A 24,530-nucleotide genomic window follows, 5' to 3' on the forward strand; every position below is an offset into this window, starting at 1 on the left:
TTGCGGGCCGGATGTACTCTGACATATGTGCTGTATACGATCCCAAAAATGTGCATGTCAGCAGTGTTCCCCAGTCCTGGTCCTAAAGGGGTGTTTCTTTCTGCCCTAGCACTCATATACCTTATTTAGTTAGAAGGCTTGATGATGAGTTGAATCAAGTGTTGGGGCAGAAACCCTTTGGGTCCCCAGGTCCAGGACTGAGGAAGTGTGATGATGATGATGATGATGACGTAACTGATATGATGATCATTTTGGTCATTTGCATATAATTTGCATTTGTAACCCAAAATATTGCTGGTTCGATTCCCCAAGCTAACTAGGTGAAAAATCTGTCAATGTCCCCTTGAATATCCGTAGTTGCTTCTGTCACTCTGGATAACAGCCTCTGCTAGATGTAGTGAAAGTTCTCTATCTTGGAAACAGTGGACTAATGAATAAAATACTACAATATATGTTTTTTGTTTGTAAAACATCCCTCTCATAGCACCTACCATTCCATGTCCTCCACATCCTGGACAGTATTCAATAGGGAAATCAGTTCCCTAGTGCTGTGTTACCCCTTCTTCATCCATGTCAGAGTCCGTCTGCAGATCAGAAGGCTCCTCTGCCTGTCTACGTTTGATCCGGGCCTGTTGATAGGTAGCTGTGAAAAGAAAACATCATTCAGTTTTGGTGGAATAGAGTTCCATGTAGTCATGTCTCTATGTAGTACTGTGGAATAGAGTTCCATGTAGTCATGGCTCTATGTAGTACTGTGGAATAGAGTTCCATGTAGTCATGACTATGTGGTACTGTGGAATAGAGTTCCATATGGTCATGGCTCTATGTAGTACTGTGGAATAGAGTTCCATGTAGTCATGGCTCTATGTAGTACTGTGGAATAGAGTTCCATGTAGTCATGGCTCTATGTAGTACTGTGGAATAGAGTTCCATGTAGTCATGGCTCTATGTAGTACTGCGGAATAGAGTTCCATGTAGTCATGGCTCTATGTAGTACTGTGGAATAGAGTTCCATGTAGTCATGGCTCCATGTAGTACTGTGCGCCAGTCTGTTCTGGACTTGGGGACTGTGAAGAGACCTCTGGTAGCATGTCTTGTGGGGGTATTTATGGGTGTTTGAGCTGTGTGTTAGTAGTTTAAACAGACCTCTGGCAGCATGTCTTGTGGGGGTATTTATGGGTGTCTGAGCTGTGTGTTAGTAGTTTAAACAGACCTCTGGTAGCATGTCTTGTGGGGTATTTATGGGTGTCTGAGCTGTGTGTTAGTAGTTTAAACAGACCTCTGGTAGCATGTCTTGTGGGGTATTTATGGGTGTCTGAGCTGTGTGCTAGTAGTTTAAACAGACCTCTGGTGGCATGTCTTGTGGGGTATGGATGGGTGTCTAAGCTGTGTTCTAGTAGTTTAAACAGACCTCTGGGGACATGTCTTGTGGGGTATTTATGGGTGTCTGAGCTGTGTGATAGTAGTTTAAACAGACCCCTGGTGACATGTCTTGAGGGGTATGTATGGGTGTCTAAGCTGTGTGTTAGTAGTTTAAACAGACCTCTGGTAGCATGTCTTGTGGGGTATTTATGGGTGTCTGAGCTGTGTTCTAGTAGTTAAAACTGACAGCTCGGGGCATCCAAAATGTCAATACCTCTCACAAATAAAAGTAGTGAGGAAGTCAATCTCTCCTCCACTTTGAGCCAGGGGAGATTGACATGCATATTATTAATATTAGCTCTCTGTGTACATACAAGGGCCAGCCGTGCTGCCCTGTTCTGAGCCAATTGCAATTTTCCTAAATCCCTCTGTGTCACCTGACCACACGACTGAACAGTAGGCCAGGGGCAACAAAACTAGGGCCTGTAGGACCTGCCTTGTTGGTATGATAGTGTTGTTAAGAAGGTAGAAACTAGGGCCTGTAAGACCGGCCTTGTTGATAGTGTTATTAAGAAGGTAGAAACTAAGGCCTGTAAGACCTGCCTTGTTGATAGTGTTGTTAAGAAGGTAGAAACTAAGGCCTGTATGACCGGCCTTGTTGATAGTGTTGTTAAGAAGGTAGAAACTAGGGCCTGTAGGACCTGCCTTGTTGATAGTGTTGTTAAGAAGGTAGAAACTAGGGCCTGTAGGACCTGCCTTGTTGATAGTGTTGTTAAGAAGGTAGAAACTAGGGCCTGTAGGACCTGCCTTGTTGATAGTGTTGTTAAGGTAGAAACTAGAGCCTGTAGGACCTGCCTTGTTGATAGTGTTGTTAAGAAGGTAGAAACTAGGGCCTGTAGGACCTGCCTTGTTGATAGTGTTGTTTAGAAGGTAGAAACTAGGGCCTGTAGGACCTGCCTTGTTGATAGTGTTGTTAAGAAGGTAGAAACTAGAGCCTGTAGGACCTGCCTTGTTGATAGTGTTGTTAAGATGGTAGAAACTAGCGCCTGTAGGACCTGCCTTGTTGATAGTGTTGTTAAGATGGTAGAAACTAGGGCCTGTAGGACCTGCCTTGTTGATAGTGTTGTTAAGATGGTAGAAACTAGGGCCTGTAGGACCTGCCTTGTTGATAGTGTTGTTAATATGGTAGAAACTAGGGCCTGTAGGACCTGCCTTGTTGATAGTGTTGTTAAGATGGTAGAAACTAGAGCCTGTAGGACCTGCCTTGTTGATAGTGTTGTTAAGAAGGTAGGGACTAGAGCCCGTAGGACCTGCCTTGTTGATAGTGTTGTTAAGATGGTAGAAACTAGAGCCTGTAGGACCTGCCTTGTTGATAGTGCTGTTAAGAAGGTAGAAACTAGGTCCTGTAGGACCTGCCTTGTTGATAGTGTTGTTAAGAAGGTAGAAACTAGGACCTGACTTGTTGATAGTGTTGTTAAGAAGGTAGAAACTAGGGCCTGTAGGACCTGCCTTGTTGATAGTGCTGTTAAGAAGGTAGAAACTAGGGCCTGTATGACTGGCCTTGTTGATAGTGTTGTTAAGAAGGTATAAACTAGGGCCTGTAGGACCTGCCTTGTTGATAGTCTTGTTAAGAAGGTAGAAACTAGGGCCTGTAGGACCTGCCTTGTTGATAGTCTTGTTAAGAAGGTAGAAACTAGGGCCTATAGGACCTGCCTTGTTGATAGTGTTGTTAAGAAGGTAGAACCTAGGGCCTGTAGGACCTGCCTTGTTTATAGTGTTGTTAAGAAGGTAGAAACTAGGGCCTGTAGGACCTGCCTTGTTGATAGTGCTGTTAAGAAGGTAGAAACTAGGGCCTGTAGGACCTGCCTTGTTGATAGTGTTGTTAAGAATGTAGAAACTAGGGCCTGTAGGACCTGCCTTGTTGATAGTGTTGTTAAGAAGGTAGAAACTAGGGCCTGTAGGACCTGCCTTGTTGATAGTGTTGTTAAGAAGGTAGAAACTAGGACCTGTAGGACCTGCCTTGTTGATAGTGTTGTTAAGAAGGTAGAAACTAGGGCCTGTAGGACCTGTCTTGTTAATAGTGCTGTTAAGAAGGCAGAGCAGCGCTTTATTATGGACAGACTTCTCCCCATTTTAGCTACTGTTGTTATTCAGATTCAGATCAACTTAATTTGGTCATGTGCTTAAAACTACAGTACATAAAACATGAAAACACAAACTACACAAAATAATTTGGGTTCTGAGTGAATGGGATGAGTGCTGTCCTGTGAAATGCTTTCAAGTTTTAGGAGGATGAGTTCTGAGTGAATGGGATGAGTGCTGTCCTGTGAAATGCTTTCAAGTTTTAGGAGGATGAGTTTTGAGTGAATGGGATGAGTGCTGTCCTGTAAAAGTTTATAAGGACAGCCTTATAGAAGATTTGTAAGATATAACCGTCGGCATTAAAATGATTCAGTTTGCGTAAAAACATGATCTTTTGCAATTTCTTTATCTTTGCAAATGCACTGTCATTTCAGTTTGTCTATTTCGATTCCCAGGTACGTGGTCATTCTATCGAGTCCCCATTGATCTTTGTAGAGGTCTTTTGTTCCATCCGAAATCACTTTCCATCTCTTTTGTTTTCTTAATATTTATTTCAAGAGACTTATCTGCAGACCACTGGACGAATGTTGCCGTTTCTCTGTCAAAACCTTGAGGAGAGGCTTGGTCTGTTTGAAGGAAACCCACAAAAGCTTTGTCAAATGCAAATTTAAAAAATGTGTGGGCTGCGTCAGAGGCTTGACAATCGTTTTGTGTACAGTATTGGTGAAAGTGCGCAACCTTGAGGGGCTCCCTAATTCCCCATTCTAAATGTCGAGATGGCGGAGTTAAACTTCACTTGTTGAGAAACAAGGAAACTATTTATTCACTTGATCAGTAGAGAGTTGACACCCTAATTCCCCAGCTTATCCACCAGTAGAGAGTTGACACCCTAATTCCCCAGTTTATCCACCAGTAGAGAGTTGACACCCTAATTCACCAGCTTATCCACCAGTAGAGAGTTGACACCCTAATTCCCCAGTTTATCCACCAGTAGAGAGTTGACACCCTAATTCACCAGCTTATCCACCAGTAGAGAGTTGACACCCTAATTCCCCAGTTTATCCACCAGTAGAGAGTTGACACCCTAATTCACCAGCTTATCCACCAGTAGAGAGTTGACACCCTAATTCCCCAGTTTATCCACCAGTAGAGAGTTGACACCCTAATTCCCCAGCTTATCCACCAGTAGAGAGTTGACACCCTAATTCCCCAGTTTATCCACCAGTAGAGAGTTGACACCCTAATTCACCAGCTTATCCACCAGTAGAGAGTTGACACCCTAATTCCCCAGTTTATCCACCAGTAGAGAGTTGACACCCTAATTCACCAGCTTATCCACCAGTAGAGAGTTGACACCCTAATTCCCCAGTTTATCCACCAGTAGAGAGTTGACACCCTAATTCCCCAGCTTATCCACCAGTAGAGAGTTGACACCCTAATTCACCAGTTTATCCACCAGTAGGTGGGGTTGGATGGTGTTAAATGAATACAATTTGCCTTTTTTAAATGTTCAAAAGCATTTCTGTTTTGACCATGACAGTTTACAATCCCGGGTTTAGTCTCCTCAACTTGCTCAAATTCTACATTATTCATTACAATATTTAGTTGAGGTTAAGGGTTTAGTGAATGATTTGTCCCAAATACAATTCTTTATTTTTCAAAATATTTAGGACCAACTTATTCCTTGCCACCCATTCTGAAACTAACTGCTCTTTGAAGTGCTGCAGTCATTTCAGTCACTGCAGTAGCTGAAGTGTATAGTTTTGAGTCATCCACATTCAGTTGTAGTCGGATGTTTGCGTACACCTCAGCCAAAGTACATTTAAACTCAGTTTTTCACAATTCCTGACATTTAATCCAAGTAAAAATTCCCTGTCTTAGGTCAGTTAGGATCACCACTTTATTTTAAGAATGTGAAATGTCAGAATAATAGTAGAGAGAATAATTTATTTCAGCTTTTATTTCTTTCATCACATTCCCAGTGGGTCAGAAGTTTACATACACTCAATTAGTATTTGGTAGCATTGCCTTTACATTGTTTAACTTGGGTCAAACGTTTTGGATAGCCTTCCACAAGCTTCCCACAATAAGTTGGGTGAATTTTATCCCATTCCTCCTGACAGAGCTGGTGTAACTGAGTCAGGTTTGAGTCAGGTTTGTAGGCCTCCTTGCTCGCACATGCTTTTTCAGTTCTGCCTACAAATGTTCTATAGGATTGAGGCCAGGGCTTTGTGATGGCCACTCCAATACCTTGACTTTGTTGTCCTTAAGCCATTTTGCCACAACTTTGGAAGTATGCTTGTGGTCATTGTCCATTTGGAAGACCCATTTGCTACCAAGCTTTAACATCCTGACTGATGTCCTGAGATGTTGCTTCAATATATCCACATAATTTTCCTCCCTCATGATGCCATCAATTTTGTGAAGTGCACCAGTCCCTCCTGCAGCAAAGCACCCCCACAACATGATGATGCCACCCCCGTGCTTCATGGTTGGGATGGTGTTCTTCGGCTTGCAAGCCTCCCCTTTCTCCTCCAAACATAACTATGGTCATTATGGTCAAACAGTTCTATTTTTGTTTCATTAGACCAGAGGACATTTCTCCAAAAAGTATGATCTTTGTCCTCATGTGCAGTTGCAAACCATAGTCTGGCTTTTTTATGTTGGTTTTGGAACAGTGGCTTCTTCCTTGCTGAGCGGCCTTTCAGGTTATGTCGATATAGAACTTGTTTTCCTGTGGATATAGAAACTCCAGCATCTGCACAAGGTCATTTGTTGTTGTTCTGGGATTTATTTGCACTTTTCGCACCAAAGTACGTTCATCTCTAGGAGACAGAACGCATCTTCTTCCCGAGCGGTATGGCGGCTGCGTGGTCCTATGATGTTTATGTTTGCGTACTATTGTTTGTGCAGATGAACGTGGTACCTTCAGGCGTTTGTAAATTGCTCCCAAGGATGAACCAGACTTGTGGAGGTCTGTAATTTTTTTTCTTGGGTCTTGGTTGATTTCTTTTGAATTTCCCATGATGCCAAGCAAAGAGGCACTGAGTTTGAAGGTAGGCCTTGAAATACATCCACAAGTACACCTCCAATTGACTCAAATTATGTCAATTAGCCCATCAGAAGCTTCTAAAGCCATGACATAATTTTCTGGAATTTTCCAAACTGTTTAAAGGTACAGTCAACTTAGTGTATGTAAACTTCTGACCCACTGGAATTGTGATGCAGTGAATTATAATTGAAATAATCTGTCTGTAAACAATTGTTGAAAAAATTATTTGTGTTATGCACAAAGTAGATGTCCTAACCAACTTGCCGAAACTATAGTTTGTTAACAAGAAATGTGTGGAGTGGTTGAAAAATGAGTTTTAACGACTCCAACCTAAGTGTATGTAAACTTCCGACTTCCAACTGTACATAGACACATGAGCTTTACTCAAAGCCAGTGACATGTCATTAGTAAAGATTGAACAAGTAAGGGGCCTAGACAGCTGCCCTGGGAATTCCTGCTTCTACCTCGATTATGTTGGAGAGGCTTCCATTAAAGAACACCCTCTGAGTTCTGTTAGAAAGGTAAATCTTTATCCACAATATAGCAGGGGGTATAAAGCCATAACACATCAGTTTTTCCAGCAGCAGACTATGATTGATAATGTCACAAGCTGCACTGAAGTCTAACAAAACTATACCCCAATAATCTTTTTATCATCAATTTCTCTCAGCCATCAATCATCAGTCATTTGTAAGTGCTGTGCTAGTTGAATGTCCTCCGATTAAGCTGAAAGTCTGTTGTCAATTTGTTGACTGTAAAATAGCATTGTATCTGGTTAGACACCATTTATTCCAGAAGTTTACTAAGGGTTTGTAACAGGCTGATTGGTCAGCTATTTGAGCCAGTAAAGGGGGCTTTACTATTCTGAGGTAGCGGAATGACTTTAGCTTCCCTCCAGGCCTGAGGACGCACACTTTCTAGTAGGTTTATATTTAAATATGGCAGATAGGAGTGGCCATATTGTCTACTATTATCCTCAGTCATTTTCCATCCAAGTTGTCAGACCCCAGTGGCTTGTCATTGTTGATAGACACCTCTTCCACACTCACTTTGCGGAATTCAAAAGTACAATGCTTGTCTTTCCTAATTTGGTCAGATATACTTGGATGTGTAGTGTTTGTTGCTGGCATGTCATGCCTCAGTTTGCTGATCTGTCCAATGATATCGATTCATTCATAGTCTAGTTTCTTCTTCTTTTTATTCAGTTTAGTCACATGATTTCTCAGTTTGCAGGATGTTTTCCAATCGGTTGTACAGCCAGACTTATTTGCCATACCTTTTGCCTCATCCCTCTCAACCATACCATTTTTCAATTCCTCATCAATCCACAGGGACTTTTAACATTTTTTTCAGTCATTTTCTTTATCAGTGCATGAATATTAGTAACTGGGATAAACAATTTTATAAATGTGTCAAGTTCAGCGTCTGGTTGCTCCTCATTACCAACAAATATGTTTTACATCAACAACATCACTACAAAACGTATTGTATGACCTCTTATACACTCCATTACACCCAGCCTTTGGAACTTTGGAATTGTCATAGATATGGCTACCGACCAGTCGAATGGTGTTTTTAACATGGGATACAAGTAGAGGGTCTGTTGTCCGGACCTCTGGCAGTCTCTATGGGGGTGCCACAGGGTTCAATTCTTGGACCGACTCTCTTCTCTGTATACATCAATGAGGTCGCTCTTGCTGCTGGTGAGTCTCTGATCCACCTCTACGCAGACGACACCATTCTGTATACTTCCGGCCCTTCTTTGGACACTGTGTTAACAACCCTCCAGGCAAGCTTCAATGCCATACAACTCTCCTTCCGTGGCCTCCAATTGCTCTTAAATACAAGTAAAACTAAATGCATGCTCTTCAACCGATCGCTACCTGCACCTACCCGCCTGTCCAACATCACTACTCTGGACGGCTCTGACTTAGAATACGTGGACAACTACAAATACTTAGGTGTCTGGTTAGACTGTAAACTCTCCTTCCAGACCCATATCAAACATCTCCAATCCAAAGTTAAATCTAGAATTGGCTTCCTATTTCGCAACAAAGCATCCTTCACTCATGCTGCCAAACATACCCTTGTAAAACTGACCATCCTACCAATCCTCGACTTTGGCGATGTAATTTACAAAATAGCCTCCAATACCCTACTCAACAAATTGGATGCAGTCTATCACAGTGCAATCCGTTTTGTCACCAAAGCCCCATATACTACCCACCATTGCGACCTGTACGCTCTCGTTGGCTGGCCCTCGCTTCATACTCGTCGCCAAACCCACTGGCTCCATGTCATCTACAAGACCCTGCTAGGTAAAGTCCCCCCTTATCTCAGCTCGCTGGTCACCATAGCATCTCCCACCTGTAGCACACGCTCCAGCAGGTATATCTCTCTAGTCACCCCCAAAACCAATTCTTTCTTTGGCCGCCTCTCTTTCCAGTTCTCTGCTGCCAATGACTGGAACGAACTACAAAAATCTCTGAAACTGGAAACACTTATCTCCCTCACTAGCTTTAAGCACCAACTGTCAGAGCAGCTCACAGATTACTGCACCTGTACATAGCCCACCTATAATTTAGCCCTATCAACTACCTCTTTCCCAACTGTATTTAATTAATTAATTTATTTTGCTCCTTTGCACCCCATTATTTTTATTTCTACTTTGCACATTCTTCCATTGCAAAACTACCATTCCAGTGTTTTACTTGCTATATTGTATTTACCTTGCCACCAAGGCCTTTTTTGCCTTTACCTCCCTTCTCACCTCATTTGCTCACATTGTATATAGACTTGTTTATACTTTATTATTGACTGTATGTTTGTTTTACTCCATGTGTAACTCTGTGTTGTTGTATCTGTCAAACTGCTTTGCTTTATCTTGGCCAGGTCGCAATTGTAAATGAGAACTTGTTCTCAACTTGCCTACCTGGTTAAATAAAGGTAAAATAAATAAAATAAAAAAGAGACTCAGAGTTAGAAAATTATATATCATACACTACAGTTGAGGAACAATGGGAAAGTAATTTTGCTTTGAAAGTCGATGTACTTGTAAACTAAACTCACTTTTGAGAAAATGGCCTTTGAATATTTTGGTACACCTACTGGAGAGCTCTTCTTTGTCTACACCCAGTCAGCATTCCTTAATCTTAATCTTTTGCCCCACCCATCTCTTTAAGGAGCGCTCAGAGCTGGACGCTCTGGCCGAGGAGTAGGGTTGATCCGCTCGTTCTGACCTAACAACAGCAGTCAAGCACCCAAGCTAATTGGCTAACGTTGGCTACACAAATGAGAAAACACCTCACTCTGACCATTTTACTCACTCTAGTGGAGCTGTTTAGGCTGTTTTTCCAGAGCGCTGGTGACTAACTGCTGCTGGTAACAATTGAATTATGCCTTTTTACAGACATTTACTGACACCGGCCATATTTAATGGGTGTTGAGCGTTAGTAAATTAGTCATTTGTTCTGCATTCTGGCACACTCAGCAAGAGTGTAAGCAGTGTTAGACAGGATTACCTAGACATACTGACCAGCTCAAATAGACAGAAGCGTACTAAATGGCAAACCAATCCGAAATCATCACTTATCCACCTCATTCATTATCTCTTATTCATCTTTACAGAAGGCAACCACAACCCTACCAGACAAACACCAGACAGGCACCTGTATCCTTTGTTCTTTGCTGGTTGTGGTCGTCTGAGGCGATGACTGTCTGGTGACTGTCTGGTAGGGTTGGGGTCAGGATTGTTTTAAAATCAATTCCTGCCACCCTCTGCAAGTGTGTGTGTGTGTCTAAACAGTGTGTCCGGTCTTATTTCCTAGGTGATAACCCCAGAGGAAATCGTTGACCCCAATGTAGATGAACATTCCGTGATGACATACCTGTCCCAGTTCCCCAAGTCCAAACTGAAGCCTGGCACACCCCTGTGCCCAGGACTCAACCCCAAGAATGCCTGCGCATACGGACCAGGTACACTGTTCATCAACATCAAATATGTGTTTTATTTGTCACATACACAGGTGTTGTTTTACCGTCAGAGTAGTACGACGCCCTTGGAGCAATTTAGGGTTAAGTGCCTTGCGGAATATTTTTCACCTTGTCTGATCAGGTTTTCGAACCTGTGACTTCTTGGTTACTGGCCCAACGCTCTAACCGCTAGGCTACCTGCAGCCCCACCACCACCACCACCACCACCACACCCACCCACCCACTACTACCATCATCACCATCACTACCATATAAAAATATAAGTGTGCAATAACCCATCACAATGTCGCTTTGATTCTCTTAGTCTCTCTCTCGCTCCCTCTCTCTCTCCCTCTCTCTCCCTCTCTCTCTTTCTCCAGGTATAGAGCCAGTAGGTAACGTTGTGATGAAGAAGGCGGTGTTTACAGTGGAGACCATCAGTGCTGGGATGGGAGAGGTGCTGGTGTATGTAGAGGACCCTGCCGGACACAAAGAGGAGGTACACACCCACACACACACACACACAGCATACACACACCGTGTGTGTTTACAGTGGAGACCATCAGTGCTGGGATGGGAGAGGTCCTAGTGCATGTAGAGGACCCTGCCGGACACAAAGAGGAGGTATGCATTCGCACGCACACACAGCATACACATATTGTCTTTCTTTTTCTCTGTGTGTCATCTCTCTCTCTCTCTGTGTCTGTGTGTCATCTCTCTCTCTGTCTGTATCGCTGTGTGTCATCTCTCTCTCTCTCTGTCTCTCTCTGTGACATCTCTCTCTGTCTGTATCTCTATGTGACATCTCTCTCAATTCAATTCAAGGGCTTTATTGGCATGGGAAACATATGTTAACATTGCCAACGCAAGTGAAGTACATAACAAACACAAATGAAATAAACAATAAAAAGTAAACATTACACTTAGAGAAGTTCCAAAAGAATAAAGACATTTCAAATGTCATATTTTGTCTATATACAGTTGTCATGACGTTGGTATTCTTCAGTGTAATAGCTACTGTAAATTAGACAGTGCAGTTAGATTAACAAGAATTTAAGCTTTCTGCCAATATCAGATATGTCTATGTCCTGGGAAATGTTCTTGTTACTTACAACCTCATGTTAATCGCATATGCCTGTGTTAGCTCAACCGTCCCGTGGAAGGGACACTGATCCCGAAGAACATTTTATATGACACAATTACCTACAGACTATTGTATTTTACTTTTTGGCTTCAGAAGTAGGTTCAGACTGAACATTTGTGTTGGATGGTATTTCCAGGTCTCTGCTAGGTTTCTTCTGCATGTGTTGGTTTAGTTTAAGTGTTTTCTTGATAGACCTTGGTAGTAGTAGTCCATTCATGTAATTTTGTCCAAAAAGGTTTTAGGTATGGAATTTTGATTTGGATTGAAGGTTTTAATGTTGAGGTTAGTATCCTATATAAGTCTTTGCGAAAAAAAAATCTAATTTAGCTACATTTATCCAACTCTAATTCTCTCTCTCTCTCTCTCTCTCTCTCTCTCTCTCTCTCTCTCTCTCTCTCTCTCTCTCTCTCTCTCTCTCTCTCTCTCTCTCTCTCTCTATGTATCCTCCTGTCAGGCCAAAGTGACAGCCAACAATGATACGAACCAAACCTACTCTGTCTTCTACATACCCAAGGTCACTGGGATGCACAAGGTACACTTTCTGTTCCCTCCCTACCCTAACCTTAACCCTTATTCCTAACCTATCCTAACCTTAACCCTTATTCCTAACCTCACCCCTTATTCCTAACCTAACCTTAACCCTTATTCCTAACCTCACCCCTTATTCTTAACCTAACCTAACCTACCCTAACCTTAACCCTTATTCCTACCCTAACCTATCTTAACCCTTATTTCTACCCTAACCTATCTTAACCCTTATTTCTACCCTAACCTACCTTAACCCTTATTCTTACCCTACCCTACCCTACCCTAACCTTAACCCTTATTCCTTCCCTACCCTACCCTAACCTTAACCCTTATTCCTTCCCTACCCTACCCTAACCTTAACCCTTATTCCTTCCCTTCCCTACCCTACCCTAACCTTAACCCTTATTCATACCCTACCCTACCCTACCCTAACCTTAACCCTTATTCCTAACCTAACCTATCTTAACTCCTATTCCTACCCTAACCTTAACCCCTATTCCTACCCGAACCTACCTTAACCCCTATTCCTACCCTAACCTTAACCCCTATTCCTACTCTAACCTACCTTAACCCTTATTCCTACCCTAACCTAACCTACCCTAACCTTAACCCTTATTCCTACCCTACCCTACCCGAACCTACCTTAACCCTTATTCCTACCCTAACTTATCTTAACCCTTATTCCTACCCTAACCTATCTTAACCCTTATTCCTAACCTACCCTACCCTAACCATAACCCTTATTCCTACCCTAACCTTAACCCTTATTCCTACCCTAACCTATCTTAACCCTTATTCCTACCCTAACCTATCTTAACCCTTATTCCTAACCTACCCTACCCTACCCTACCCGAACCTTAACCCTTATTCCTAACCTACTCTACCCTAACCTTAACCCCTATTCCTACCCTAGCCTATCTTAACCCTTATTCCTAACCTACCCTACCCTACCCTAACCTTAACCCTTATTCCTACCCTAACCTTAACCCTTATTCCTACCCTAACCTATCTTAACCCTTATTCCTAACCTACCCTACCCTACCCTTAACCCTTATTCCTACCCTAACCTATCTTAACCCTTATTCCTACCCTAACCTATCTTAACCCTTATTCCTAACCTACCCTACCCTACCCTTAACCCTTATTCCTACCCTAACCTATCTTAACCCTTATTCCTAACCTACCCTACCCTAACCTTAACCCCTATTCCTACCCGAACCTACCTTAACCTTTATTCCTACCCTACCCCACAGTACCCGATCCTACCTTAACACTTATTCCTACCCTACCCTACCCTACCCGAACTTACCTTAACCCGTATTCCTACCCCACCCTATCCTACCCGAACCTACCCTAACCCTAACCCTTAAACCTTAACCTATATTTCTAACCTACCCTAACCTTAAACCTTATTCCTAACTGACCTAAACATACCTAACCTTAACCCTTAGTCCTACCCTAACCTTAACCCTTATTCCTAACCTAACCTACTCCACCCTAACCTTAGCCCTTATTCCTAACTTACCCTAACTTAACACTTATTCCTAACCTTAACCCTTACTCCTAACGTAATCTACACTACACTAACCTTAACCCTTATTCCTACCCTAACCTTAACCCTTATTCCTTCCCTACCCTACCCTACCCTACCCTAACCTTAACCCTTATTCCTTCCCTTCCCTACCCTACCCTAACCTTAACCCTTATTCCTTCCCTTCCCTACCCTACCCTAACCTTAACCCTTATTCCTTCCCTTCCCTACCCTACCCTAACCTTAACCCTTATTCCTTCCCTTCCCTACCCTACCCTAACCTTAACCCTTATTCCTTCCCTACCCTAACCTACCCTAACCTTAACCCTTATTCCTTCCCTACCCTAACCTTAACCCTTGTTCCTTCCCTACCCTACCCTAACCTTAACCCTTATTCCTTCCCTTCCCTACCCTACCTTAACCTTAACCCTTATTCCTTCCCTTCCCTACCCTACCTTAACCTTAACCCTTATTCCTTCCCTTCCCTACCCTACCTTAACCTTAACCCTTATTCCTTCCCTTCCCTACCCTACCTTAACCTTAACCCTTATTCCTTCCCTTCCCTACCCTACCTTAACCTTAACCCTTATTCCTTCCCTACCCTAACCTACCTTAACTCTTATTCCTAGCCTACCCTAAATGTAACCTGATTCCTAACCTAACCTCACCTGACCTACCCTACCCTAACCTTAAACCTTAATCCTAACCTACCCTAACCTAACCCTAATGTTGTTAGGTATCCCCCTTAACCCAAACTCTACATGACATTCTGTGTATTATTACCAGGTGACGGTGTTGTTTGGTAACATTGTGTATTATTACCAGGTGATAGTGTTGTTTGGTAACAGTGTGTATTATTACCAGGTGACGGTGTTGTTTGGTAACAGTGTGTATTATTACTAGGTGACGGTGTTGTTTGGTAACAGTGTGTATTATTACTAGGTGACGGTGTTGTTTGGTAACAGTGTGTATTATTACCAGGTGATGGTGTTGTTTGGTAACAGTGTGTATTATTACCAGGTGATGGTGTTGTTTGGTAACAGTGTGTATTATTACCAGGTGACGGTGTTGTTTGGTAACAGTGTGTATTATTACCAGGTGATGGTGTTGTTTGGTAACTCTGTGTTTTACTAGGTGACGGTGCAGTTTGGTAACAGTGTGTATTATTACTAGGTGACGGTGTTGTTTGGTAACAGTGTGTATTATTACTAGGTGACGGTGTTGTTTGGTAACAGTGTGTATTATTACCAGGTGATGGTGTTGTTTGGTAACAGTGTCTTTATTACCAGGTGATGGTGTTGTTTGGTAACAGTGTCTTTATTACCAGGTGATGGTGTTGTTTGGTAACAGTGTGTATTATTACCAGGTGATGGTGTTGTTTGGTAACAGTGTCTTTGTTACCAGGTGATGGTGTTGTTTGGTAACAGTGTCTTTATTACCAGGTGATGGTGTTGTTTGGTAACAGTGTGTATTATTACCAGGTGATGGTGTTGTTTGGTAACTCTGTGTATTATTACCAGGTGATGGTGTTGTTTGGTAACAGTGTGTATTATTACCAGGTGACGGTGTTGTTTGGTAACAGTGTGTATTATTACCAGGTGATGGTGTTGTTTGGTAACAGTGTCTTTATTACCAGGTGATGGTGTTGTTTGGTAACAGTGTGTATTATTACTAGGTGACGGTGTTGTTTGGTAACAGTGTGTATTATTACCAGGTGACAGTGTTGTTTGGTAACAGTGTGTATTATTACCAGGTGACGGTGTTGTTTGGTAACAGTGTGTATTATTACCAGGTGAGGGTGTTGTTTGGTAACAGTGTCTTTATTATCAGGTGATGGTGTTGTTTGGTAACAGTGTCTTTATTACCAGGTGATGGTGTTGTTTGGTAACAGTGTGTATTATTACCAGGTGATGGTGTTGTTTGGTAACTCTGTGTTTTACTAGGTGACGGTGCTGTTTGGTAACTCTGTGTTTTACTAGGTGACGGTGCTGTTTGCGGGGCTACACATCAATACGTCTCCTTATGAGGTGGATGTGGGGATGGCTCAGGGAGACAGCAGTAAAGCTACAGCCCAGGGACCTGGACTAGAACCTGCCGGGAACATCGCCAATAAGACCACATACTTTGACGTCTACACCGCAGGTACCAACTGTTTTCTCAGCTATTGAACTCTGGCACTGTTTTAAAATCACCATTGGTCTCTTGCTGACATCGCTGAGCTGTTTCCTTCCTCTCTGGCAGCTCAGTTAGTAAGGATGACTGTATATTTGTCGCTTTTGTCTGGTTTGTGTGTTACGTGTGTTATGTGTATATATTCAGTGTACACTGAGTGTACAGAACATTAGGAACACCTGCACTTTCCATGACATAGACTGACCAGGTGAATCCAGGTGAAAGCTATGATCCCTTATTGATGTCACTTGTTAAATCCACGTCAATCAGTGTAGATGAAAAGTCCATTCCTCAACGAATTGAGGGCAAAAACAACATATATACAGTATATTGGTATGGTGCTAAGGCTCTCTCTGTCTCCAGGTGCTAAGGCTCTCTCTGTCTCCAGGTGCTAAGGCTCTCCCTGTCTCCAGGTGCTAAGGCTCTCCCTGTCTCCAGGTGCTAAGGTTCTCCCTGTCTCCAGGTGCTGGTGTGGGAGAGGTGGAGGTGGTGATCATGGACCCAGCGGGTAAGAAGGACGTGGTGGTGTGTCAGATAGAGGATAAGGGCAACAGTTTGTACTGCTGCACCTACAAACCCACCATGGAGGGGGCCCACACCATCTACGTTACCTTCGCTGGAGGACAAATCAGCAAGAGCCCCTTCGCTGTCAACATAGGAGAGGGTGAGACAGGAGGGGGAGGGGAGGGGCAGATCAGCAAGAACCCCTTCACCGTCAAGATAGCAACACATGAAACCAAATTAGAAACAGTTTTTCTGTTTCCAATTCTAGTGTTTGTGTTTCTACTGTTTGTATTTCTACTGTTTGTGTTTCTGGGGTTTCTCGTGTTTCATTTTCTAGTCTTTCTGTTTCTACTGTTTCTGTTTCTAGTCTTTCTGTCTGTGGTGTTCCTGTTTCTATTATTTCTCTTTCTACTGTTTCTGTTTCTACTTCCAGTTTATTTCTATTGTTTCTGTTTTTATTGTTTCTGTTTCTAGCTTTTGTGTTTCTGGTGTTTGTTTTTCTGGTGCTTCTGTTTCTAGTGTTTCTGTTTCTATTGTTCCTATTTTTCCATTTCTCGTGTTTCTGTGTCCATTGTTTCTGTTTCTAGTGTTTCTGATTCTATAGTTCCTGTTTTTGTGTTTCTAGTGTTTCTGTTTCTATTGTTTCTGCTTCTAGTGTTTCTGTTTCTAGTGTTTCTGTTTCTGTCTCTAGTGTTTCTGTTTCTAGTGTTTCTGTTTCTGTTGTTTCTTTTTCTGTCTCTAGTGTTTCTGTCTCTAGTGTTTATCTTTCTGGTGTTTCTGTTTCTATGGTTTCTGTTTCTGTTTCTAGTGTTTCTGTTTCTATTGTTTCTGTTCCTATTGTTTCTGTTTCTATTGTTTCTGTTTATGTCTCTAGTGTTTCTGTTTCTATTGTTTCTGTTTCTGTCTCTAGTGTTTCTGTTTCTATTGTTTCTGTCTCTAGTGTTTCTGTCTCTAGTGTTTATCTTTCTGGTGTTTCTGTTTCTATGGTTTCTGTTTCTGTTTCTATTGTTTCTGTTTCTATTGTTTCTGTTTCTATTGTTACTGTTTCTGTTTCTATTGTTTCTGTCTCTAGTGTTTCTGTTTCTATTGTTTCTGTTTCTATTGTTACTGTTTCTGTTTCTATTGTTTCTGTTTCTATTGTTTCTGTTTCTGTTTCTATTGTTTCTGTTTCTAGTGTTTCTGTTTCTATTGTTTCTGTTTCTATTGTTTATGTTTCTATTGTTTCTGTCTCTAGTGTTTCTGTTTCTGTCTCTAGTGTTTCTGTTACTATTGTTTCTGTTTCTGACTCTAGTGTTTCTGTTTCTATTGTTTCTGTTTCTATTGTTTCTGTTTCTGTTTCTATTGTTTCTGTTTCTATTGTTTCTGTTTCTGTCTCTAGTTTTTCTGTTTCTATTGTTTCTGTTTCTGTCTCTAGTGTTTCTGTTTCTATTGTTTCTGTTTCTGTTTGTAGTGTTTCTGTCTCTAGTGTTTCTGTTTCTATTGTTTCTGTTTCTATTGTTTCTGTTTCGATTGTTTCTCTTTCTATTGTTTCTGTTTCTATTGTTTATGTTTCTGTCTCTATTGTTTCTGTTTCTATTGTTTCTGTTTCTGTTTCTATTGTTTCTGTTTCTATTGTTTCTGTTTCTGTTTCTATTGTTTCTGTTTCTATTGTTTCTGTTTCTGTTTCTAGGGTTTCTGTTTCTATTTTTTTTGCTGATGTTTCTGTGTCTATTTTTCTTCTTTTTGTTTCTAGTGTTTCTGTTACTAGTGTTTCTGTTACTAGTGTTTCTGTTTCTATTGTTTCTGTTTCTAGTGTTTCTGTTTCTATTGTTTCTGTTTCTATTGTTTCTGTTTCTATTGTTTATGTTTCTCTCTCTATTGTTTCTGTTTCTATTGTTTCTGTTTCTGTTTCTATTGTTTCTGTTTCTATTGTTTCTGTTTCTGTTTCTAGGGTTTCTGTTTCTTTTTTTTTGCTGATGTTTCTGTGTCTATTTTTCTTCTTTTTGTTTCTAGTGTTTCTGTTACTAGTGTTTCTGTTTCTATTGTTTCTGTTTCTATTTTTTCTGTTTCTACTGTTTCTGTTTCTGTTTCTATTGTTTCTGTTTCTATTGTTTCTGTTTCTGTTTCTATTGTTTCTGTTTCTATTTTTTTTGCTGATGTTTCTGTGTCTATTTTTCTTATTTTTGTTTCCAGTGTTTCTGTTACTAGTGTTTCTGTTTCTATTGTTTCTGTTTCTATTGTTTCTGTTTCTGTTTCTATTGTTTCTGTTTCTATTGTTTCTGTTTCTATTGTTTCTGTTTCTATTGTTTCTGTTTCTATTGTTTCTGTTTCTGTTTCTATTGTTTCTGTTTCTATTGTTTCTGTTTCTGTTTCTATTGTTTCTGTTTCAATTGTTTCTGTTTCTATTGTTTCTGTTTCTGTTTCTAGGGTTTCTGTTTCTATTTTTTTGCTGATGTTTCTGTGTCTATTTTTCTTCTTTTTGTTTCTGTTGCTAGCGTGACTGTTTCTAGTGTTTTTGTTTCTAGTATTTCTAGTGTTTCTGTTTCTAGGGTTTCTGTTTCTAGTGTTTCTGTTTCTAGGGCTTCTGTTTCTAGTATTTCTAGTGTTTCTGTTTCTAGTGTTTCTGTCTCTAGTGTTTCTGTTTCTAGTGTTTCTGTTTCTAGTGTTTCTGTTTCTCGTGTTTCTGTTTCTATTGTTTCTGTTTCTATTGTTTCTGTTTCTATTGTTTATGTTTCTGTCTCTATTGTTTCTGTTTCTATTGTTTCTGTTTCTGTTTCTATTGTTTCTGTTTCTATTGTTTCTGTTTCTGTTTCTAGGGTTTCTGTTTCTATTTTTTTGCTGATGTTTCTGTGTCTATTTTTCTTCTTTTTGTTTCTAGTGTTTCTGTTACTAGTGTTTCTGTTTCTATTGTTTCTGTTTCTATTTTTTCTGTTTCTACTGTTTCTGTTTCTATTTCTATTGTTTCTGTTTCTATTGTTTCTGTTTCTGTTTCTATTGTTTATGTTTCTATTTTTTTTTGCTGATGTTTCTGTGTCTATTTTTCTTATTTTTGTTTCCAGTGTTTCTGTTACTAGTGTTTCTGTTTCTATTGTTTCTGTTTCTATTGTTTCTGTTTCTATTGTTTCTGTTTCTGTTTCTATTGTTTCTGTTTCTATTGTTTCTGTTTCTATTGTTTCTGTTTCTATTGTTTCTGTTTCTATTGTTTCTGTTTCTGTTTCTATTGTTTCTGTTTCTATTGTTTCTGTTTCTGTTTCTATTGTTTCTGTTTCTATTGTTTCTGTTTCTATTGTTTCTGTTTCTGTTTCTAGGGTTTCTGTTTCTATTTTTTTGCTGATGTTTCTGTGTCTATTTTTCTTCTTTTTGTTTCTGTTGCTAGCGTGACTGTTTCTAGTGTTTTTGTTTCTAGTATTTCTAGTGTTTCTGTTTCTAGGGTTTCTGTTTCTAGTGTTTCTGTTTCTAGGGCTTCTGTTTCTAGTATTTCTAGTGTTTCTGTTTCTAGTGTTTCTGTCTCTAGTGTTTCTGTTTCTAGTGTTTCTGTTTCTAGTGTTTCTGTTTCTCGTGTTTCTGTTTCTATTGTTTCTGTTTCTCTCTCTAGTGTTTCTGTTACTATTGTTTCTGTTTCTCTCTCTAGTGTTTCTGTTACTATTGTTTCTGTTTCTGACTCTAGTGTTTCTGTTTCTAGTGTTTCTGTTTCTAGTGTTTCTGTTTCTAGTGTTTTTGTTACTATTGTTTCTGTTTCTCTCTAGTGTTTCTGTTACTATTGTTTCTGTTTCTGACTCTAGTGTTTATGTTTCTAGTGTTTCTGTTTCTAGTGTTTCTGTTTCTCGTGTTTCTGTTACTATTGTTTCTGTTTCTCTCTCTAGTGTTTCTGTTACTATTGTTTCTGTTTCTGACTCTAGTGTTTCTGTTTCTAGTGTTTCTGTTTCTAGTGTTTCTGTTTCTCGTGTTTCTGTTACTATTGTTTCTGTTTCTTTCTCTAGTGTTTCTGTTACTATTGTTTCTGTTTCTGACTCTAGTGTTTCTGTTACTATTGTTTCTGTTTCTCTCTCTAGTGTTTCTGTTACTATTGTTTCTGTTTCTGACTCTAGTGTTTCTGTTTCTAGTGTTTCTGTTTCTAGTGTTTATGTCTCTAGTGTTTCTGTTTCTCGTGTTTCTGTTACTATTGTTTCTGTTTCTCTCTAGTGTTTCTGTTACTATTGTTTCTGTTTCTGTTTCTAGTGTTTCTGTTTCTGTTGTTTCTTTTTCTGTCTCTAGTGTTTCTGTCTCTAGTGTTTATCTTTCTGGTGTTTCTGTTTCTATGGTTTCTGTTTCTGTTTCTAGTGTTTCTGTTTCTATTGTTTCTGTTCCTATTGTTTCTGTTTCTATTGTTTCTGTTTATGTCTCTAGTGTTTCTGTTTCTATTGTTTCTGTTTCTGTCTCTAGTGTTTCTGTTTCTATTGTTTCTGTCTCTAGTGTTTCTGTCTCTAGTGTTTATCTTTCTGGTGTTTCTGTTTCTATGGTTTCTGTTTCTGTTTCTATTGTTTCTGTTTCTATTGTTTCTGTTTCTATTGTTACTGTTTCTGTTTCTATTGTTTCTGTCTCTAGTGTTTCTGTTTCTATTGTTTCTGTTTCTATTGTTACTGTTTCTGTTTCTATTGTTTCTGTTTCTATTGTTTCTGTTTCTGTTTCTATTGTTTCTGTTTCTAGTGTTTCTGTTTCTATTGTTTCTGTTTCTATTGTTTATGTTTCTATTGTTTCTGTCTCTAGTGTTTCTGTTTCTGTCTCTAGTGTTTCTGTTACTATTGTTTCTGTTTCTGACTCTAGTGTTTCTGTTTCTATTGTTTCTGTTTCTATTGTTTCTGTTTCTGTTTCTATTGTTTCTGTTTCTATTGTTTCTGTTTCTGTCTCTAGTTTTTCTGTTTCTATTGTTTCTGTTTCTGTCTCTAGTGTTTCTGTTTCTATTGTTTCTGTTTCTATTGTTTCTGTTTCGATTGTTTCTCTTTCTATTGTTTCTGTTTCTATTGTTTATGTTTCTGTCTCTATTGTTTCTGTTTCTATTGTTTCTGTTTCTGTTTCTATTGTTTCTGTTTCTATTGTTTCTGTTTCTGTTTCTATTGTTTCTGTTTCTATTGTTTCTGTTTCTGTTTCTAGGGTTTCTGTTTCTATTTTTTTTGCTGATGTTTCTGTGTCTATTTTTCTTCTTTTTGTTTCTAGTGTTTCTGTTACTAGTGTTTCTGTTACTAGTGTTTCTGTTTCTATTGTTTCTGTTTCTAGTGTTTCTGTTTCTATTGTTTCTGTTTCTATTGTTTCTGTTTCTATTGTTTATGTTTCTCTCTCTATTGTTTCTGTTTCTATTGTTTCTGTTTCTGTTTCTATTGTTTCTGTTTCTATTGTTTCTGTTTCTGTTTCTAGGGTTTCTGTTTCTTTTTTTTTGCTGATGTTTCTGTGTCTATTTTTCTTCTTTTTGTTTCTAGTGTTTCTGTTACTAGTGTTTCTGTTTCTATTGTTTCTGTTTCTATTTTTTCTGTTTCTACTGTTTCTGTTTCTGTTTCTATTGTTTCTGTTTCTATTGTTTCTGTTTCTGTTTCTATTGTTTCTGTTTCTATTTTTTTTGCTGATGTTTCTGTGTCTATTTTTCTTATTTTTGTTTCCAGTGTTTCTGTTACTAGTGTTTCTGTTTCTATTGTTTCTGTTTCTATTGTTTCTGTTTCTGTTTCTATTGTTTCTGTTTCTATTGTTTCTGTTTCTATTGTTTCTGTTTCTATTGTTTCTGTTTCTATTGTTTCTGTTTCTGTTTCTATTGTTTCTGTTTCTATTGTTTCTGTTTCTGTTTCTATTGTTTCTGTTTCAATTGTTTCTGTTTCTATTGTTTCTGTTTCTGTTTCTAGGGTTTCTGTTTCTATTTTTTTGCTGATGTTTCTGTGTCTATTTTTCTTCTTTTTGTTTCTGTTGCTAGCGTGACTGTTTCTAGTGTTTTTGTTTCTAGTATTTCTAGTGTTTCTGTTTCTAGGGTTTCTGTTTCTAGTGTTTCTGTTTCTAGGGCTTCTGTTTCTAGTATTTCTAGTGTTTCTGTTTCTAGTGTTTCTGTCTCTAGTGTTTCTGTTTCTAGTGTTTCTGTTTCTAGTGTTTCTGTTTCTCGTGTTTCTGTTTCTATTGTTTCTGTTTCTATTGTTTCTGTTTCTATTGTTTATGTTTCTGTCTCTATTGTTTCTGTTTCTATTGTTTCTGTTTCTGTTTCTATTGTTTCTGTTTCTATTGTTTCTGTTTCTGTTTCTAGGGTTTCTGTTTCTATTTTTTTGCTGATGTTTCTGTGTCTATTTTTCTTCTTTTTGTTTCTAGTGTTTCTGTTACTAGTGTTTCTGTTTCTATTGTTTCTGTTTCTATTTTTTCTGTTTCTACTGTTTCTGTTTCTATTTCTATTGTTTCTGTTTCTATTGTTTCTGTTTCTGTTTCTATTGTTTATGTTTCTATTTTTTTTTGCTGATGTTTCTGTGTCTATTTTTCTTATTTTTGTTTCCAGTGTTTCTGTTACTAGTGTTTCTGTTTCTATTGTTTCTGTTTCTATTGTTTCTGTTTCTATTGTTTCTGTTTCTGTTTCTATTGTTTCTGTTTCTATTGTTTCTGTTTCTATTGTTTCTGTTTCTATTGTTTCTGTTTCTATTGTTTCTGTTTCTGTTTCTATTGTTTCTGTTTCTATTGTTTCTGTTTCTGTTTCTATTGTTTCTGTTTCTATTGTTTCTGTTTCTATTGTTTCTGTTTCTGTTTCTAGGGTTTCTGTTTCTATTTTTTTGCTGATGTTTCTGTGTCTATTTTTCTTCTTTTTGTTTCTGTTGCTAGCGTGACTGTTTCTAGTGTTTTTGTTTCTAGTATTTCTAGTGTTTCTGTTTCTAGGGTTTCTGTTTCTAGTGTTTCTGTTTCTAGGGCTTCTGTTTCTAGTATTTCTAGTGTTTCTGTTTCTAGTGTTTCTGTCTCTAGTGTTTCTGTTTCTAGTGTTTCTGTTTCTAGTGTTTCTGTTTCTCGTGTTTCTGTTTCTATTGTTTCTGTTTCTCTCTCTAGTGTTTCTGTTACTATTGTTTCTGTTTCTCTCTCTAGTGTTTCTGTTACTATTGTTTCTGTTTCTGACTCTAGTGTTTCTGTTTCTAGTGTTTCTGTTTCTAGTGTTTCTGTTTCTAGTGTTTTTGTTACTATTGTTTCTGTTTCTCTCTAGTGTTTCTGTTACTATTGTTTCTGTTTCTGACTCTAGTGTTTATGTTTCTAGTGTTTCTGTTTCTAGTGTTTCTGTTTCTCGTGTTTCTGTTACTATTGTTTCTGTTTCTCTCTCTAGTGTTTCTGTTACTATTGTTTCTGTTTCTGACTCTAGTGTTTCTGTTTCTAGTGTTTCTGTTTCTAGTGTTTCTGTTTCTCGTGTTTCTGTTACTATTGTTTCTGTTTCTTTCTCTAGTGTTTCTGTTACTATTGTTTCTGTTTCTGACTCTAGTGTTTCTGTTACTATTGTTTCTGTTTCTCTCTCTAGTGTTTCTGTTACTATTGTTTCTGTTTCTGACTCTAGTGTTTCTGTTTCTAGTGTTTCTGTTTCTAGTGTTTATGTCTCTAGTGTTTCTGTTTCTCGTGTTTCTGTTACTATTGTTTCTGTTTCTCTCTAGTGTTTCTGTTACTATTGTTTCTGTTTCTGTTTCTAGTGTTTCCGTTTCTAGTGTTTCTGTTTCTAGTGTTTCTGTTTCTCGTGTTTCTGTTACTAGTGTTTCCGTTTCTGGTGTTTACACAACTTTTCTGTCTGTTTGTTATGTTCTCTCCCTCTCCTCCTTTCTCCTGTCTGACTGTTCATTCACTTGCTCTTTCTCTCTGGATGATTCTGTGTTCCCTGGTCTCTTCTCACTCTCTCTGTCTCTCCCCCTGCTATCTCTCTTTCTCTCTCTCTCTACTCTGATCTCTCTCTCTCTCTACTCTGATCTCTCTCTCCCTCTCTCTTTCTAGAAAGACGGAGGGATGGTATCTCTTCTCTCTCGGGAGCAGCTTCTTCCTTTTACTGTCCTCACTTCATGGGATCGCTCTTGGGAACTAGACTCTCTCTCTCTCTCTCTCTCTCTCTCTCTCTCTCTCTCTCTCTCTCTCTCTCTCTCTCTCTCTCTCTGTCTCTCTCTCTCTCTCTCTCTCTCTCTCTCTCTCTCTCTGTGTCTTATACCATTCCTTGTGACTCATCCTCTCTCAGACTGGTGTGTCATCTT

The 24,530-nt window shown here is 39.3% G+C and overlaps 1 protein-coding gene across 1 annotated transcript in view; it reads left to right on the forward strand.

Moving 5' to 3' along the window:
- Window positions 1-24,530, forward strand: part of LOC139416981 (filamin-A-like) — a 165,723-nt gene that overhangs the window by 28,325 nt on the left and 112,868 nt on the right. The window contains exons 4-8 of the mRNA XM_071166212.1: window positions 10,324-10,471; window positions 10,849-10,967; window positions 12,067-12,144; window positions 15,651-15,813; window positions 16,307-16,507. Coding sequence (XP_071022313.1) covers window positions 10,324-10,471; window positions 10,849-10,967; window positions 12,067-12,144; window positions 15,651-15,813; window positions 16,307-16,507 — 709 coding nt within the window. The remainder of the gene's footprint in view (window positions 1-10,323; window positions 10,472-10,848; window positions 10,968-12,066; window positions 12,145-15,650; window positions 15,814-16,306; window positions 16,508-24,530) is intronic.

The sequence above is a fragment of the Oncorhynchus clarkii genome, chromosome 9, assembly GCF_045791955.1.
Source record: "Oncorhynchus clarkii lewisi isolate Uvic-CL-2024 chromosome 9, UVic_Ocla_1.0, whole genome shotgun sequence".
In the NCBI taxonomy this organism is placed as follows: domain Eukaryota; kingdom Metazoa; phylum Chordata; class Actinopteri; order Salmoniformes; family Salmonidae; genus Oncorhynchus; species Oncorhynchus clarkii.